This window comes from Haemaphysalis longicornis, unplaced genomic scaffold (genome assembly GCF_048455015.1).
Source record: "Haemaphysalis longicornis isolate Haplotype H1 unplaced genomic scaffold, Haemaphysalis longicornis Haplotype H1 scaffold_9, whole genome shotgun sequence".
NCBI classification, from domain to species: Eukaryota; Metazoa; Arthropoda; class Arachnida; order Ixodida; family Ixodidae; genus Haemaphysalis; species Haemaphysalis longicornis.
In genome coordinates, this window is record NW_027526460.1 from 90,044,877 (window position 1) to 90,062,999 (window position 18,123).

Genomic DNA, 18,123 nt, shown 5'->3' on the forward strand with positions numbered 1-18,123 from the left:
CGGAGAGAGGAGGAGGAGAGTAGCGCGCGCCAATCTCCCCCCGTTGCTAGGGAAGATGAGGAGGAAGACGAGGAGCGCGCGCACCCGCAGCTGTTGCTATGCGGACGACGGCGGCGGACGATTCAGGCTCGCTTAAGAAGTGCATTCGCACTTAAAAAAAAAAAAGGTTTCGCTCTACTCCCACCGATGTCAAACTATTTGCAGGTACCATTCTCACGCGCAGAATATGGGCGCCAGAGATTATGCCACACTTTGGCCAACACATTGAATGAGCTTTATAAGCAATGCATTCATGCTTTATCCATAAGTGAGAAGAGCATGTTGTAACTATTTTTGTGATAGCCTATTTCTTGTGTGAATGTTACTCGCGAAAACGTGTCCCTGAATGAAGGAAATACTATCGTACTACCTTCATTCATTCTCACTCGTGTACGAGTTGCGTGTGTCATTCGGGACTCTTACATACGTACCATGTCTTGAAATTCTTCCTCGTTGCCTGCTTTCATTTTGCGTACTTGTTTTTTGCGTGTGACCAGCGCGACATTGCTGAATAATCATGCTGCTTTTATCTGGTTTTATGGTGCACGCCTTCATTTAGATATTCGTTAAGTGAACAAGTACTGTTTGTATTTGCGTTTTAGCATGATGTTCTAGCTATTCCGCTTTTATGACCCCGTGTTAGCTATTATAGGGTAAGAATTGAATTATGCAATAGCACGTATGTACCGTATTTTTGCGCCTATAAACCACATCAAAAAATGCGAAAATTTCAGCGGCAAAGTAGGGGTGCGGATAATACGTGGGTTTTTTTAGTATAGCTTCAAGGCTATGCTCGTTGTGCCGTGAAGCTCGTACGCAGTAACACTGACTAAGCCTTCCATGGCGGGCGATTGCTCAAAACACACACGGACAAGGGAGAAAAAACAAGGGCGAGCGCACTCTAACAACTCAATTTTATTAGGGAATTGTGACTTTCCCTTGCAGTCAGTCTATTTTACTTGCTAAATATACGTTTTCTTCTGTCTACATAGTATGTCATGTGTTGCTTGAGCGGTAGCTTTGGTGCAGCGTTTCCTGTATCAGATGGGCGGGCAATAGACGAGGATTGCTTTTTCTTTTCCGGCGGGCTGAAAGTTGGGTTTGGATTATATGCAGGGGCGGGTTATACGCCCGAAAATAGGGTGTGTTTTGTGTTGCGGTGTGTACGCTCCTTTGCTGCTAGTTGACAGTTGCCGGAGCCCGGTCAAGCTGCTGTATTGCATTTTTTTTTTCCGGCTACCATTCTTGCACCATTGTTCACCTGTTATAGTTTTGGGGGAAAATAAATAATCTGAATCTGAAAATACCACTGAAGTAGTCAAACGACGTTTTGCCGTACAGGAACCGTACCCCTTCAGTAACACGCCCACCACCGGCCCGCCACTATTGGATCCCTACCGCGGGCCAACAAGAGCTCCTAACACGATGCGACGCCCGCCCAGTGCGCGAAATCCGCTCGTCTGCCGGGGCACGCGGCGCACTACCACTTTTCATATATGCACCGATAAACTACCAGACCTCCGCGGGTCAGCTTCGAGTAGGTACATAGCGCGGAGAAGTTGCGTTGTGAGCGACCCCCGCCTCTCCGGGAGGCGACCGCCAGCGTGCTGGAGTCCGCTCCGCTGCTTCAGCAGGTTTCACAGGCGTGGAATCGGTTTTAGGTTTTTACAGAAAAAGCCCTTTTACTGTCAGCACGAACCCAGAAAACAGCTCTTTGCGTTGATTTGTCCTTCATGATCAGCCTGGTCACGGAAAAAGAATATCGTATATCTATTAAGGCATACAGTTTCATACTAAAATATCCTAGAGGGAAATCTGGCGCTGCATTCGCGGGCCGCCGTGGGCGTTGCCATTGCAGCTAGCGACATTCCTCGCCTCCTTGGCTTGGTTAGCCACATGGCTTCTCTTTCGTCTTGAAGCCAAAATTAATAAAAATGGGTAACATTGTTTTTTTTTTGTTCATCTTGCATGAAGCTTCTAAATGATCCCTGAGAAAGCTTTAATTTTATAATAATAAAACAAATTCGATTAATATGCTGCAGTAATATTGTTGCATTTTTGGAGCCAGAGGCCTGTTTTTCAGCTTTTTCGTGAGCCATGCTAAGGACAAGTGGAACGTGCCTGCGCGGTACATGACGGCAAGCTCGCTGAAGCGCGGCTTTCCTAGACAGTGGCGCCAGATTTCCCTCTAGTGTATATTAGTATGAAACTCTATGTATTATGGGAAACGGCTCATTGCGGCGGGCGCGGGCGAGCGACCAGATGATGTCACAACGAAAGATAACGTTGACTACAAAGCTTCGTAGCTGCGACGACGAAGGAGTGGAGAGCGTCACCTTACTGACGAACTGACAGCGGCCACAATTCATTCCGGGGCTGCGCAGTGAAATGCCGATCGTGGTGGCGGCGCACTTTCTTCGCCAACAGCACTTGCCGCTAGCTTACCATGCAGGCAATATGGAAGTTTGTTGTATTCGAAAGATTTCATGTTTATAGTGCCCCCAGTGCTTGTCCGGAGACGAAGGATGTTTCATTCACTGAGAAATTAGCCAATTTAAGTTCAAATTTTTATACTCCCGCCAATACGCGTGTTTTCATGACGTCTGCTATTACATCCCAGGAACCGCTCTGCAGCAGATTGCGGAGCCTTGTTTATCGTTAGTCAACCAAGATGGCGCGACCATACCGCGAAGGGTTGTTTTCTGCCTTTCTTTTGTTTTTGGACGTATTTGTACCTGGCTCGTTTTTATTGAGGTAGAAAGTAATCGTTTCGTGAAACATGGTGTACTCTCGACAATTGTGGTCACGTAAGATACCTTCGCTTACACCCTTCGGCCAGTGTCGTCCGAGACAACCCCAAAGTGCCGCAGTGCTGTGCAGCTAAAACAAGCATAGTGCGCGCAGTACCAACAGCCGTACGCATCGGTGCATCTATGTTTACGTGTACTTTGGTAACTTCCACTGTTTACCCCACCATTCTTACTCCCGTAAAAATAACGTGCCCTTAATTTAGGCGCAAATAACTCTTTCGGCAAGCTTATAAGCCCTGCTAATTTGCGTTTTATTTTGCCGGCCTCAGCCAATCGCAGAGCTGTAACGTATGATATTATAGGTTCTGTTGCGGAAAATGAGCCAGTGGGTAGCACGGCCATTCTATTTATCGCTAATTATATAGCTTATTTCAGCAAAGTTTACGCCGAATAGGTGTAAGTATGACCCTAACGAGGCAATTTTTCCAATGAACCAAACTTGTGTTTTGTCTGCATAGCCCCTTTAAAGAGACAGGAGGAGGAGAGAAACGTTTATTGGAGCGGAAAATGCTGTTGTCGGCGCCTAGACCGGATAGCCGCGAATCATGGTAGCCGCTCTTCCATGAGACACAAGGTTTACCTGCGTATCTAGCAGGCAGCTGGTCAGCTCGCACTTCCACTGCTCCAAGGAGGAGGAAAGGTTGGGGTCTGGGTTGTATGGGCAAGTACCTTGGGAACAAAAGCTCTGCTCCGGTTCCTACGAGACTCTGAACTAGACATTTTTTTTTAGATCATAGACAGCGCAAGTGTGTCAAGGTATGCACTCTTTCGCGCTGTGGTGTTCATCTATTTCGTTTCCTTGGGTTGGTGTACATCTTTTCTTTGGCACCTTTTACTTTGTATTTTGATTCAGCGTTTACATTAATGGTTTCCTTTTGAAGTTCATTTTTTATGTCCGGACTATGCTAGCAGCATTCCCTTGTTTCCCGTTTTTAACGTTTCTTGTTTTTCTTCTTCCTGATGTACCCATAATGTCCATCATTCACTACTCATTATAGGAGTCATCCCCCATCTGGCATAGCAAGCCTTGCCACTGGCAGGGCTCAACTCACCAGTTCCCATTAAAAAGCTCTGTCACACTCTCTACGTAGTTTGGGGTTTGCGGTGTTAGGTGTTTTACAGGATTAGCATTCGTATGGGGTGGATGGTTGATGATGTGTTGTGTAGAATTCTTGTGTTGAATGTCTTGATTTGTAGTCATCGCGAAAGGCGTGCATCGTTGGTGTTGATGGATGAGCGGAAGGGCAGATGATACAATTTCGTCGGCAGCAATAAAAGAGACCGCCGTTTTTTGTAGAGTATGTGCTCTCTATCCTAGAAGAAAGAGCATCAGTTGAAACACCTTGAACCAAAACGGTTTTCTTATAGAGCCCTAGAACGTTTGAAAACGAAAGTTTTAGATCTACCAGCGTTCAGTAGGCTTCCAAGAACAATGTTGGCAACCATGGCCTTGATCCATACGGCGACATCCTTTTAACTTCATCTGGGATGAAAAGAGGTGTTTAAAAGGTTGTCCCCAGCTATATCAATAATGACATGCAATTTTACCTATTCCCATATGCGGTTTTCGCATCACGCTGCATTTATATGTACGGTAGTGCCACGTTCAAACGCTACATGGTTCCCCCTTTCGGATTTCAGAAAGTTTAGTGCCAAATTAAAATTACTTGCGCCAATTTACTCAACACTTCGTTGTGGTTACGCGACTATATAAAACAGTGGCTTTCATATGAGCTAGAGGACTTCAGCTCTACAAAAATCGATTATATGTGCCTTTAACCGAGTGCTTGTGACGTTATATGACCACCCTATAGGAAACGCCATTTCCCCTCCTGGCTTGTCCATACTCCCTCATTGGCTTGGACCTTCTTGTAAGATCGCACAAGATTATAACTTCGAATCCACAGTTTCTTAGCATGTATACTGGAGAGGAAACTGTGCCTGGGAATCAATGTCGGCGTGCGGTGGTCATGGCCTTATGGGAAGACCAAAGCTGCTTGCTTGGCATGTCTATCGGATTCTTAAGCATCTCCGTGGGTTTGTTTTCTTCCCTATGCATCGCTATGTTTACGAGGTAGCCACTCCGACCGAAATGGCCGAATCTCGCTTCGCTTCGCTACGCTTGGAAATTCCAAATTCGCTCAATTAGTTCATGCTAAGACAGCTGTGCTTCATTATAATCGAGTGGGAGGACTGGTGCCGGTGAGCGACAATCAATAAATATTTACGTAAGCGCCCATTCACAGTGCAGATATAAGTTTATGGTAAGGAAAATGCACTTCCCAGTTCTTTTTCCAGTAGCGGTACATATTTTAACATCGTTCGGACATCTTGACTGAGCGGGTAATTTGTCGTAGCGAAAGTTGTAGCAGAAGGTCTGTTACTAAAACGCGAACGATAACACCGCGAAGGCGATGTTTTCATAGGTACGCTCATAAAACCTTTCTGTGCTTTTCAAACAATTTATATGTGAACTGTTTCAAACATAAGTCTAATGAGTTTCTCCCAGAATTTTACGTTATTGTTAACTACCAGCTTGGTCTGAGGAATATTAGACATAACCGTTCTGGCAGGCTTTCAGTGAAAATAACCTGCTTTATTTTCATTTCTTCAGCGGGACAACAAAGTGTTTATTTTATAATTATCTAATTACGCACTAAAATTTGCGTTTTTGTGGCATTTTATTTAAATTCACATCCACTAAAACGTTTTAATCCAAGCCAATGACGAAAATAAGGCGAGCGCTAGGTTTAGTGGCGGCCCATTACGACAAAGACAGCCTTGATATGAGCCGCAAAGACGCTAGCGCCAGATTTCTCTCTAGTGTATATAGTAAGAAACTCTTTGGGCGAATCTTCGGCAATGTACCAACTAGGCCAACTTTTGGTATTCTTCCTGAGGGAGTAAGAACACCCCAACCACCCCCTCATTGGCTTCAGCCTTCCTGTCAAATAGAAGCTCCCACTAAGTTGTTCTTACTCCGTAACCAAGGTCAAGGCAGCGCCTCGTGGGTTTTTGCGGAGTGAAAGCGTCTAATCGCTCGTTATTTCCAAATGGAGGGGTGTGGTGAGGGGGAGAGGGGAAGGAGTAAGGGCACCTGCCTTCAGAAAATGGTACAGGGGGGATAAAAGAAATATGAACAGTGGCGCGCACAGCCTCCACGCATGCTGCACCCTCTGGCTGCAAAGTCAGTAAACTGCGAGCATGCGCCCTTCTTCGACAGCGTTTACGAATGTGGCCTACATTTATGGGAAATGCTTTTTCAAGAAGCGATTGCGGTCGTTTATTTTTAGGCGCCTTTTCACGCTGCGTCGCCACTGAGCAGGGTGATGGTCGAAGGGCATCATGCTAGCTGCAATCAGCCAGCTGCGCGCTTGGCTCCCGATTGAGGTAGATAACACGATGCTCAGTGGCGACAGAGCATAAAAAGGCGCCTCAAAGTAAATGACCGGACGTGGCTTCTGTATCAAGCATTTCCCCTAACAGTGGGTCGAACTTTCCAGCGCTCTGGAAGAACTACGCATGCGCGAAGTTTTCTGGCAGTGCAGCCAGACGGTGCGGCATGCGTCGGAGTCTGTGTGCTCCGTTCGTATTTCTTTTAATCCCACCTGTGGGGAGGCGCTTGCTGCATCCAAGTTCGCTGTGCGTGGGATCCTACAGCAGCGACTGCACTGAGCAGCTTCTGTGTTTTGTCTTCTAGTACAAGCGTGTGCGCGTTCTATGTGCGATCTCGGCGCGAAAAGCGAGATATCGCTCGATAAAATTGGTTTAGCGGCATTTAACCACGGCAAAATTGTTTAATAGAATTGCATCGGAGCACTTTGCAAATTTATCAGAAGATCCAAGTTCTGCTTCTAGTCGTGTTAATTGACACTGTGGCGGAAATGGCAGTGCTAAGATGTGACCGTTGAGATAACAGGTGAAGCGGCGGAACAAGCGTCTGTGCTTTAGTGTGTTCTCTGGCGTCTACTGAAATATGCGCGTGATTTAATCTTTTGGAATTTCTAAGATCTACCGAGAGAAGTTCCGCGCGTTTTCCGCCCACGTAGTTTAAGATCACAACAGGAATACCACAAAAACCTAACAGGAATTTCTGTCGTAGGACAAAAACTTTGTTGTGACAACAGAAGTCCTGTTGTTACAACAAACATTTCTAGTAACGACAAAGTCAATTTTCTCAACGACAAACATTCGTGTAGCCACAACAGATCTGCCATTTACGCTACTCTTCACAATGGCCAATAACATTCAAACCATGCGCAATTACTGATGGAACATCAAGATCACGACAAGATGGGAATTCGGCATGACGGAACATCAAGATAACGACCGGAATACGACACAGGACAGAACACCAGAATCAGGACACGACGAGAATACGACAAGACGACAGTACGACACGCGAAAATACGACAGACTACAGAAATTTTTCTTGTAATTTTCGACTGGCCATTTATTGCTAGTAGGGGTTAGGGGGGGGGGGGGGGGGGGGGGAGTCCTAGGACTGCTTTAGAACAGTTCTTCGGCAGTCAAATTTGACACATTGAGGTGACATCAACCCGGTTAACGTAATCCAGAAGTTATATTTAGCGCATTCACTTTACTTTTGAGATGGCGGAAAGGGAAATTGTGTCGTTGTGGTAAATAAATGCTAGCTAGAAGTTTTATTTCTTACTCTCTGTCAAACTTTTGCTGACATTAAACAGGTCGAACTGGGGTAGTGCAGCGTAGGACATAACCCCGGGTAGACGCTTGGCTAACGTCACGAGGCGTTAAGCCATCGGTTTCTGGCACTTTAATACAGCTATTCCTACCTACCTACTTTATTTTGTGATGGCCGCCCCCTTTTGATTTGAGTTTGCCCATCCTGCGGTCGTTCCTTTTTTTTTTTTTTTCATTTATCCGAATTTGAGGAATGGAGTTTTAACTTGTGCTACGAGCACAGTAAAGATGCACAGTTCTTGTGGGGTAATTCACAATACTTTGTAACCCCATGTAAACACCCCTTTTCTTCGGTTTCTGCACCACGTTGACCTGCGGTCTGTTATCCCTATCATTCTTAAAGACGGTACATTCTGTCATATCGCAAGCAGAGAACCCGCCTCGAGCCCAGAGGCCTTTTTTATTGCTGCATTAGTGCGTAGAGCTTAGTACGTTAGTACGTAGACAAAAAAAAAAAACGGAGGCAAGAGCCAGTTTCGAACCACCAACCTTGCCATCAAGAAACTATGACGGAACCTCTGCACCAGAACGACCGGCGCTTTCGGACGGTGCTACAGTAGTCCTAAATATTCGAATTTCGCAGGACGGCACCCTAATCATGCCTGCAGCTCTGAGCTAGAGTGCCGTCGGACGACACTACAGACACTGCGAGAAACTAAATTGTTTCAAAAACTCACTAGGTTGTTCCAAGACACTGCTATTGTGGGAAAGAAACATTCTATGGCGAAAGCCCTCAATCTCAAACCAAGGTTCTGATTTAGCTGTATAACGCAACGCCCTTGTGAATATGTGTGTTTAATCAATATATATTGAATAAATAATTGATTGAATAAATAAATAATTGATTGATTGATTGATTGATTGATTGATTGATTGATTGATTGATTGATTGATTGATTGATTGATTGATTGATTGATTGATTGATTGATTGATTGATTGATTGATTGATTGATTGATTGATTGATTGATTGATTGATTGATTGATTGATTGATTTTTATTTTGTATTGAGGTGGTTGCACTTGCACTTTTATCTGACCGTCACAGCGCTCGCATCGCGGGTCCGCCCACATCGCCAATGCCAATGTCAGTTTTTCGCTTACGGAATACCGCGATAACGCACTTTCCAATAAAACACACTACGACAGTGTGAGGTCCGTTAAAAGTTTGGTGTGCCTATTGCGCACAGTAGCTGAGGCCCACTAAAAAAAAACAGACAGCCACAGTGAACTGCAACCCTTGGTGCTCTTGCCATCGATATCATAAGTAACCATTGCACCGATTTTATGGAGGTGGTTATCTCTAGTGCTCTGCGGAGTCAATGTGAACATATACAAAACAAGCATGTGGGAGGCTGGAAGGTTGAAAACACAAGAAAAGCGCAGTGAAGCAACCGCACTGATCTTGGTGCTCACGGCCTCAGACGTTCTTGCAACATTAACGCACGCTAAATGGTACTAGTTTTTGCTTTTTGTTTCGGTTGCTATTTTTCTAACGTTTCTTCGAATATAACAACAAAATTTTTCAAGCCAATGAAGTAGTGCTTCTCCAAACTCATTGGGAACTGAAAGTCAAGCTGGAAACCAAAAAGAACAGTTTGCCTATCTTGCGTATGGAACCAGAACAGTCGCTTATGTGAGCAGCTTTCTCCTTGGTTAAATTTCAATGGTTTTACGCAAAGTCGATAGTATTACCTAGGTAACGCAGAAACCATGGCGTACTGCCTTTTTTTAGAAAAGAGCCTTCTTTCAAATGCTACCTATGGCCTTTATCTACACGATGAAGGATATTCGAAATAAAAAGAAACCACCTAAAGTTACATAAAAAAAAGCCTTTGAACGGTTTTCATACAAGCTTGTGTTTTTACGGCATATAAAAAAGGCCGACGAGACTTACGCATCATACGCATCAAAAACGGTCAAGAGAGCCCGAATAAGCATGCTATCAGCACGCAGAGTTCTTAAATTAAAAGAAAAACAAAGACAAACAACGTTTCGAAAGCCGCAAACTGGAACCGTCTTGAGTTAACCTCTCACATTCGCTGTGGCCAGGCGTCTTGTCTGAAGAATTTTTAACAAACCGCGCTCCTTTTTATCGCCACCCCAGTCACTAAATGACGTGTCCCAAGTCAAATGCGAAAAGTTTTCGACGCCCTTACAGAGAAAAAAATAGGCCGAAGCCACGGCTTCGCGGAGGATTGTACGAATTCAGAACTGCCGCCGTAATGCCACACCGAAGAGAATGCGCATTAGAGGCCGCGCCTTCAGATGTCCTATCATCAACCCTCGCGCTTTTTTTTTTCCTTTTCCTTAATCTTCGCCACGTTCTTCGAGAAGCGAGAATTCGTTTCTGTCTCAGAGCGCCCCGGGCGAGAAAGCTGTCAATCGCTATTTTAACGCCCGGTCTTTCTCGGCGCCGTCTGCGGCTATTTGATAACGAAAAAAAAAATGTCGGTAAGAAGGACGGCAAACGCGACTATTCGAAATCGCCTCTCAAAAAAAAGAAAAGAAAAGAAGAAAAAGGAGCTTCCTTGGTCGAAACGGAAGGGAACACCATTTCTCCGCAAAGGCGGCCGTGCTCTAGCGGCGCTTTGAGGCGATAACCATCACACTTTATCGAGTGCGAAGCGCATAAGATAAAACTGTCCACACAGAAACACAGTTTAAGAACTGGGCCAAGAGTTTCATTTCCTTTTTTACATGCTAAGCCGTCTCTTCTTTGCTCTCACTTTCTATGGCGTTGGGGTTCGATTCAGTAGCTAGCTTGCCCATTGATCGCAAACCGGCCTTCCATAAGCTCCCCCCCCCATTTTTTTGCAAATATTTTTTCTCTCCCCGTTTTCCGAGCTTCTTGCGAAACCCTCGAGGCCGATTTCTTTGGCGAGAGGAAACGTAAGCTTCTTCGAGGGACATGCCAAGGAGTTCACCGAATGGACGGCCACATCCTATCGCCTGAAGACCATGTTTTGGGCAACCCACTGGGAAAGCAAGGTGGAGACGACACAAAGAAAACAGATACGGAAGGCTGAAAGAGTTTTTTGAAGACTGGCGAAAAGCGAAAGTAAAGAAAGTAAAATAAACAGTACACGAAGCACTTTGCGGTTCATCCAACCGCCTGTTTCTTTCCCACTTCCTTTCAACTTGCGCAGTTGCTGCCCTAACTCTTTCGGTCGTATTTTTTACACCCTCTTTACGGTTCGAAAAGTCGCCGATAGGGCGCGACACCTTACTTACGCAAGCACATTTTTTTAATGCCCCGACCACATTCCGCTGACCCTAAACGCTCGCGTTCTCTTCGACCGTCGCGTTTCAAGAATGTCGTTATTCTAATTTCGCGCAACAACGACAAAAAAAAAGCGGAATAAAACAACGTTGCGCTCTCGATATCCTCCAATCTGCATGTTAAGCCTGTTCGGACGTAGAACACGCGGCACGGTTAACGACGAGTACTTGGCGAAGTCACGTAATTGAATTTGTTTCATGGAATGTTGAGTTATAGACAAAAGAATTATACTTTAGAATGGGGAGAAACTAGATCTCGCACGAAACTGCATGAGATTCGTTAGTTCGCGCTGTTTCTCACTTTTTTTTGGGGGGGGGGGGGACAAAAGAAAGTCGTAACCCGCTCCTGTACAGAGAGCACTCGTTTGATTACCGTGTTCTTTTGAGCGATTGTTATATGGCTATGGTTTCCCTCCTTTTTTCCATACCTGCGAAGCAAAATTTACCGTTTCTTCCTAAACAAAGTCGATAAAAGCGAAAGCTAAAAGTGCGTCCAACATTCGCTGGACGTGCGTCCAGTCGATCGCCAAACTTTCAAAGACCCCAAATCGCAAACGAAGAACGAACACACGCGACGAGTTTTCCCGCACTAAGTAAACGCATCTACGAACGATCTAAATGTATACCGATACGTGGTTTATGAGATAGAGGTATACTATTGTACTCCCTTGTCATGATCGATGCGTGTATTGGCTTATCTAGAACAGTTCGTTTTTCGCGATTTTCAAGTCACGCTGCCGTAACTTAGTGCCGTAACGCTGGACACACCTGTTTACGCTCTGTCGTCACCTCCCCCCTTTTTTTTACTGTTTCAATCTTATTTTCTTATTGGCGACAGGAGTACCGACGATTCAAACGACTCAGCGGACAAAGATTCGCCGAGGCTTCCCCACCTGATTTTTCGCCAACAAGGTATTCGCCAACAAGGTATTTGCGGATGCGGCTTACACACTGGACATCATTTCTAAATGAACAAGAAATCAAGCTTCGGCATGTAAATGTACCTTCTGTGCGGCTCATACTATCCCCAATCTCTTTCATCTAATTTGGTCTTGTTCAGCATTTTCAAGGGGCAGAGAGCAACTTCTAGACTCGCAGGCAGCCCCGCATTCTCTAATAGCGCACTTGCAGCTTATGGGAAGCGATGCACGCACCCTTGAAAGGACAAAAAACTTTGCTGTACAAAGTGGTCTGTACAGAGTTCTATAGCAGCTGACTGACTCCCACCCTTTTTTCAAGCGTTCGTGCACGCGACTGTACGTGTGTGAACTTTCCTGACAGGGCTCCACATACCAACGACCGGTGCCTATGTGAACACTCAAACCGTGATTGCAGCTAACCGGAGCAGAAGCTCTAAACGATTACAACGTCATGTGAATATTAATTGCAATACGGTTCTTCCCCTTTCCTTTTCCCCCTAACCCCCACCAGGGCCTGAGGCCTCTTCCTAAATAAAGATAATTCTTCTTATTATTATTACCGTTCCCCCTTCCCACGTGTAGAATAGCAAACTAGCCACAGCTTGGTTGACATTCGTGCCATTGCTTTACCTTTATTCCTTCCTTCCTTCTTCAAGTAACCGTTCTGACACAAAGGAAGCTCGGTTTCTCACACGCGTCGTGTGCCCAGAGATTGGTTTGTATTTGCTCTAGTGTTGCGAGCGGTTGGCGTTGAGCTGTTTGTGAGGAGATGGAAGAGCCTGCCTGTTGTGTCTGAGTTTTGCAAGATGCTTGCCGTATCGTTATGGAGGTGGGGAGTGGTATGAATGATCGTGTAGGGCACGGTACGTCAGGTCTCTCGACGACCTGTTTGCCGCCTCATTACCCTCCAGCTCCTCGTGGCCCGGACACTAGTTTACATTGTGGGGTTTCGTCATCTCCGTGGAAAGAATGCGTTTTAACTGCTTCGGGATTCTTCGAGCTATGATGTTCATAATGGCTTGCGTGGAGTGTGAAATGATGCTCATTCCTCGGTTATTCTTTTCTCCTAGCCTGATTTCCAGGAGAATGGTTTCAGTTTCGGCCTCCTCGATGCTCATGTTTTAGATGCGGAGCGTCTTATGCTCGGGGGTATGTCCCGTGGCGTCGGAGGTGGTCCGGAATCCGCACACCACCGTTTCTTGGCCAATCCCCCACGTGGGTATGTGCCATAGAGGAGGAACAACAACAACAACAACAACAACAACAACAACAACAACTCCGGTTGTGCTTGCGCTTGACTCCGTGATTCTTCAGATGAAGTAGGATGGAAGCAACAGCCCCGTCAGTTTTACCCCCAACAGCAACAGCAACAGCAATTACACCCAACTACAATCCACGGAACGTGTATCGATCTCGTCTATATCAACTCAAACGGCGACGACTGCATACAACCACTGCTACGAGATCCACTGACTGTGCACTTCAGCGACCATAAGGCCGTCATACTCAAAGTAAGAAAACGTGCAAACCTAAATAAAGACTTTCAGATACCACTTCAATCTCGTCTCACTCGCGTATATACGCACACAATAAGGAAAATTACACACATCTCCCCGAATGAGTAGGATATATGAGCATTACGGGGTTCACTACATTTCCACCAAATTTGGCTAACAAACATAACGGAAACGCAAACGGAACCCCCATGACGCTCCGCATCCTACTCATGGTTCCCTTCGGGGAGATGGGTGTAATTTTTCTCATTGGGAGGTAGTCCTGCAGATCGCCCTGGTAGCTACTACAACCACTGTAGAGTTGAAGTGATCTCCCCGGCTTGCATCTGTGTATATGGTTTTGGTATGGTGTTGCAATTTCCTCCCTAGATTTTGAATTCTCGCCTCTCGTCTGTCGTGGTGGAGCTTAGAGCCCATGTTCTTGGGCAGTGGGAGCATTTTAAATTTGGCGCGTTGCTCTGGGAGGAGGTCGGTCATTGCCTCTGGGATCTTTCTTTCTGGGAAGCTGCTGAATACCCACAAGATAGGCCATCCGGTCTTGGTGCGGACAAGTCATTCTTTTTGGGGCGAAAGTAGGGCGCCCGTTGCGTCCTCGAAGGTATTGAATATGCCCCATTTATATAGTTTTTTGTTTGTGTATATATGGGCAGAGCTAGAGCGGCTTTGTATGCTGACCTGACAATAGTGTTTATGGTCTCTTCTTTTGGCTTGCATGTTGTATTGTAGGGCAAAGTGTATGAGATTCTGCTCACGATGATTGCTTGCATTATGCGTATACCCGCATCGGTCTTCCTACGCTTTGGTGATCCCCCTCACTTTAGGAGAGTTGGGTTGCTGATTTGCTGATTTTATCAATTGTTTGGTTGGCTCGTCCGTTTCTGTTTGGGCAGCGCCTCCTGTTGAAGTAGCGCCTCATGATCTCGGGTGTTTCAGTGGTCGCCGCCAGGCAGCGCTACGAATTCTTTTGTTCTCTTCGATTTTTCGCTCACGGACAACGCGGGCGATGACGCAGGCTTTTCTGCGACATGCGGCCCTAGACATCGTTCGTGGCTAGTTCTTTTATGTACCTTGAACATGTACCCTTAAAACGAAACAAGAGGAGATGTGTGGTCATCATCTACCCTTAAATATCATGTATCCTCGAAACAAAATAAGAGTAGATGTGTGCGCACTGACCTTCGTGGTCCTCGTACACGAGGGCGAACCTGTTCCAGCCCCATGTCTTGATGAGGTCGACGTACGCCTTGGCGAGCACCGCGGGCTTGGGGAACAGGTTGATGGAGAGGTCGTCGCGCTGCAGCTGGAAGTCCCAGCGCATCTCGATATGCGGCACGTCCAGCGCGTCGCAGATGGACTGTACGTGCATGCTGGTCACGTCCGATGACGGCCCGAAGATTCCCGCGATGCCCGTGCCAAGTAGACTGCACACTGCAAACACGGAGGAGAATGTTTTGTGTTCGTTTAATTATATTATTCGATACATCGAATTGGGGTAGGGCAAACATTCGCTGTGACGAAATCGCTTTATTCGAAACCTCATGGACCCCACTGCAGTTCACTTAGACTAAACCATCTTCACATTTAACAAAGCATCGCTTATAACGAGGGAAGTTTGTTGTCCAGAGGGCTTCGTTACAACCAGGGCTTACTACAGACACTAATGTATACGTGTACATTTATATGGCAAGGACAATAGCAGCCGTGCAGGCGATCGTCAAAAATGAACGAGAAAGAAAGCCGTCTTTAGTTTCCACCTTGCTTTCCACCCACGTCGCCGAGATTGGTGGCGTATCTTTGGTAAAAAGTATCGACGCCCCCAAAAGGCATCGAACGTTGATCTCATTTATTATGTGAGTCACATTTTGTGACAAACCCTTGAAAGCTATATATCAGGCAGTACTGCCTAGTTGAACGCCGACTGCGGCGGCTCAATGACTGTGGTGTCGTGCTGGTGAGCACAAGGACGCGGGTTCAATCCATGCTGCTGCTGCCCTTTTTAAAATGAAAGTTAAAAGCGAGAATTTCGGCGCGTGGTAAAGATTTCCAGGTGGTACAAATTGCCCTACAGTCCTCTACTACGTTGCCACCATAACCCGGGGGCAGCCTTGGCGCGTTAAACCAAGTTTTAGCAGCTGAACTGAAGGAATCGAAGAAATAATTTATTTTCGACTATACCCGCTTTAAATCCGGTCGTGGAAGACACCAACACCAATGCATGGTCGATATAGCTGCAATTTTTATTGGTATTGGAAAGACGACCAGTAAAATTTATGGAGCCGTGAAGACAAAATACAAGTTGGTGTTATTAAAAAGATTTCGCGTTTTATAGTGCCCCCAGCGCTTGTCCGGATGAAACGATGCTTTATTCACTGAGAAATTAATTAAGTCAAAATTTTGATTTTCCCGTAAATCGTGTGTTTTCGTGCTCTCCAATGACATCACAGGAAGCGACCTCTTTGCAGCCGATTGGGAAGGCTTGTTTACTGTTAGTGAACATAGATGGCGCCACCATACCGTGGCAAGCCATTTTCTGTCTTAGGTTTGTTTTTGACCGTATCTAAACCGGGATTGTTTCCGTTAAGAGAGAAAATAATCGTTTGGGGAAACATTGTGCTCGCTCGATAAATATCGCCATGTAAGACACCGTTGCTTGCGTCAATAGGCCAGTGTCGTCTGAGACAACCCCAAAAACCCGCAGTACTGTGCAGCTAAACCAAGCAAAGTGCGCGCAGTACCAACAGCAGTACGCATCGTACTTCTATGTTTGCGTGTGCTTTCGTAACTTCCAAGGTTTGTCCCACCATTCTTACTGCTTCAAAAAGAGTGTGTCATAAATTTAAGCGCAAATAGCTCCATCGGCAAGCTTATAAGCACTGCTTAATTTGCGTTTGCTTTTGCCGGCCTCCGCCAATCACAGAGCTGGCTGGCATGACATCATAGGTACTGTTGCGGGAAATGAGCTAGTGGGTCGCATGGCCATTCCCTTTTTTCCTAAGTATGTAGCTTATTTGAGCTAAAATTACGTTAAAAGTGGTGTCAGTATGATTCTAACGAGGCAATCTTTTGAATGAACTAAACTTGTGTTTTCTCTTCATGGTCCCTTTAAGCTATGGGAAGCAAGATGTCATACAAACACGCAAAAACAACTTCTTATAACCAGGAGACTGCTTGGACTACTCTACGAGCTACGTCCTTCGGAGATAAATTTTGCCGCAGAGCCTCACAATTGGGTATGCGTTATTACTACGTCGCTTGTTCTTCTCATCTGCCCTGATGCCTCTTCTTTTCACAGTTTAACGAAGGCCGATTTCTGCCGCTCGCCTGATTGCATTGCTTTCGTCCGCCTTATGAACGGCCATTTACGCTTAGCGAAAACTCCTTGCATTGGCGCAGTTAGAAAAATTGGAACAATAGCGCCCTGCAAGGATGAGAGAGAGAGAGAGCAACAACTTTATTGATGCTTAGGTATCATGTGAGGGGGGTGGGGGCGAAGCTCAGGATATTAGTAATCCTGCAGACATTCAAATTCGTATTGAAAATGATATCGCCAAAATGGGAACAAGTGATATGGCGTGCAAGAACACAAGCAGGGTTTTTGGGTGCACTAATTAAAGGGCCAGTTTAACCCGCTAGCACCCCAGCCCCATCGTCATTGTTGAATACACCCCCAGACAGCGCCAGCCGAAGCTACAACAATAATATCACTGTTAAAATCACCGCAACAACCGTACCAGCACGCTGCTATCACGGCAGCATCTATACTGTGGACCAGACTACAGGATAATTGGCAGCGTATTCTTTAGACCAGACCACCGAGTAATGTACAGATTGATCCTGTGGACCCTACCGCGGCATTGTTGAGCCTTATTTATCTAAACCGACCTAAACGATACCAAACCACCCTTATTAGCAACAACATTTTTTGCGTTGTATTGACTCAAGACAACATGTTACGTAAAAAAAATTCACTTTAGGAGAAAAGGCTTAATTGCTGTTGGGTCTCGAACCAAGGCTGCTGGCGTCAAGACTTGTGACAGTACCTCTGCCCCGAGGAAGCCGTACTTCGAAGGGGAGCATCACCGTGCGGCCTGTTCCACACAATAGGTAGTGCGCACTATGATCCCAACCCTAACCAGCCACACCATAAAGCTGTCATCCGCAACGATCTTCATCATGATCACGTTCACCGGCGGCGTTGTCGTCTCAACCGCAACGCCCCCCCCCCCCCCCCCCGACCCGCCGTGGTGGCTCAGTGGTTAAGGCGTTGCGCTGCTGAGCACTAGGTCGCGGGTTCGATTCCCGGGCGTGGCGGCCGCTTTTCTGATGGAGGCGAAAAGCGAAAACGCCCGTGTGTACGAGATTTCGGCGCACGTTCAAGATCCCCAGGTGGCCAAAATTAATCCGGATCCCTCCACTACGGTGCGCCTTATCAACTGCACTGCGTGGGCGCGTTTTAAACCCGCAATCAATCAAAGGAACCGCCTCACCAGAAAATGCTTACAAACGTGGGACTGAACGGCAGCACGGGCTTATGAGCAAACCCAACCTTCTCACTTTGTTTCAGAAGCGCCTGCAATGGTGCTTCTGGCTCATTGCAACAAAGCTCACCGAACCATTACACTCATTCTTTCATGGGCAGGGCATAATTGGTCAGTATACACAAGCGTTGGTACTTGCCCGGAGCTGACTCGCACAAAGAAAAAAAACAGAGAACACATTGTCCTCATAGCGAATGCGCGAACTCGGTTATAATTTTTTGCGAACAAAAGTAATACGCTATTTTTCGGGTTTCTTTCGTTTATTTGCACTGCAGCAACATAGCCCTGACAGTTCGAACT

General features: G+C 46.1%; 1 protein-coding gene across 1 annotated transcript in view; it reads right to left on the reverse strand.

The window, feature by feature from the left end:
• Nucleotides 1-18,123, reverse strand: part of LOC144152905 (glutamate receptor ionotropic, kainate 2-like) — a 397,026-nt gene that overhangs the window by 100,549 nt on the left and 278,354 nt on the right. Inside the window, exon 3 of the mRNA XM_077684459.1 lies at nt 14,462-14,713. Within this exon, the coding sequence (XP_077540585.1) occupies nt 14,462-14,713 (252 nt within the window). The remainder of the gene's footprint in view (nt 1-14,461; nt 14,714-18,123) is intronic.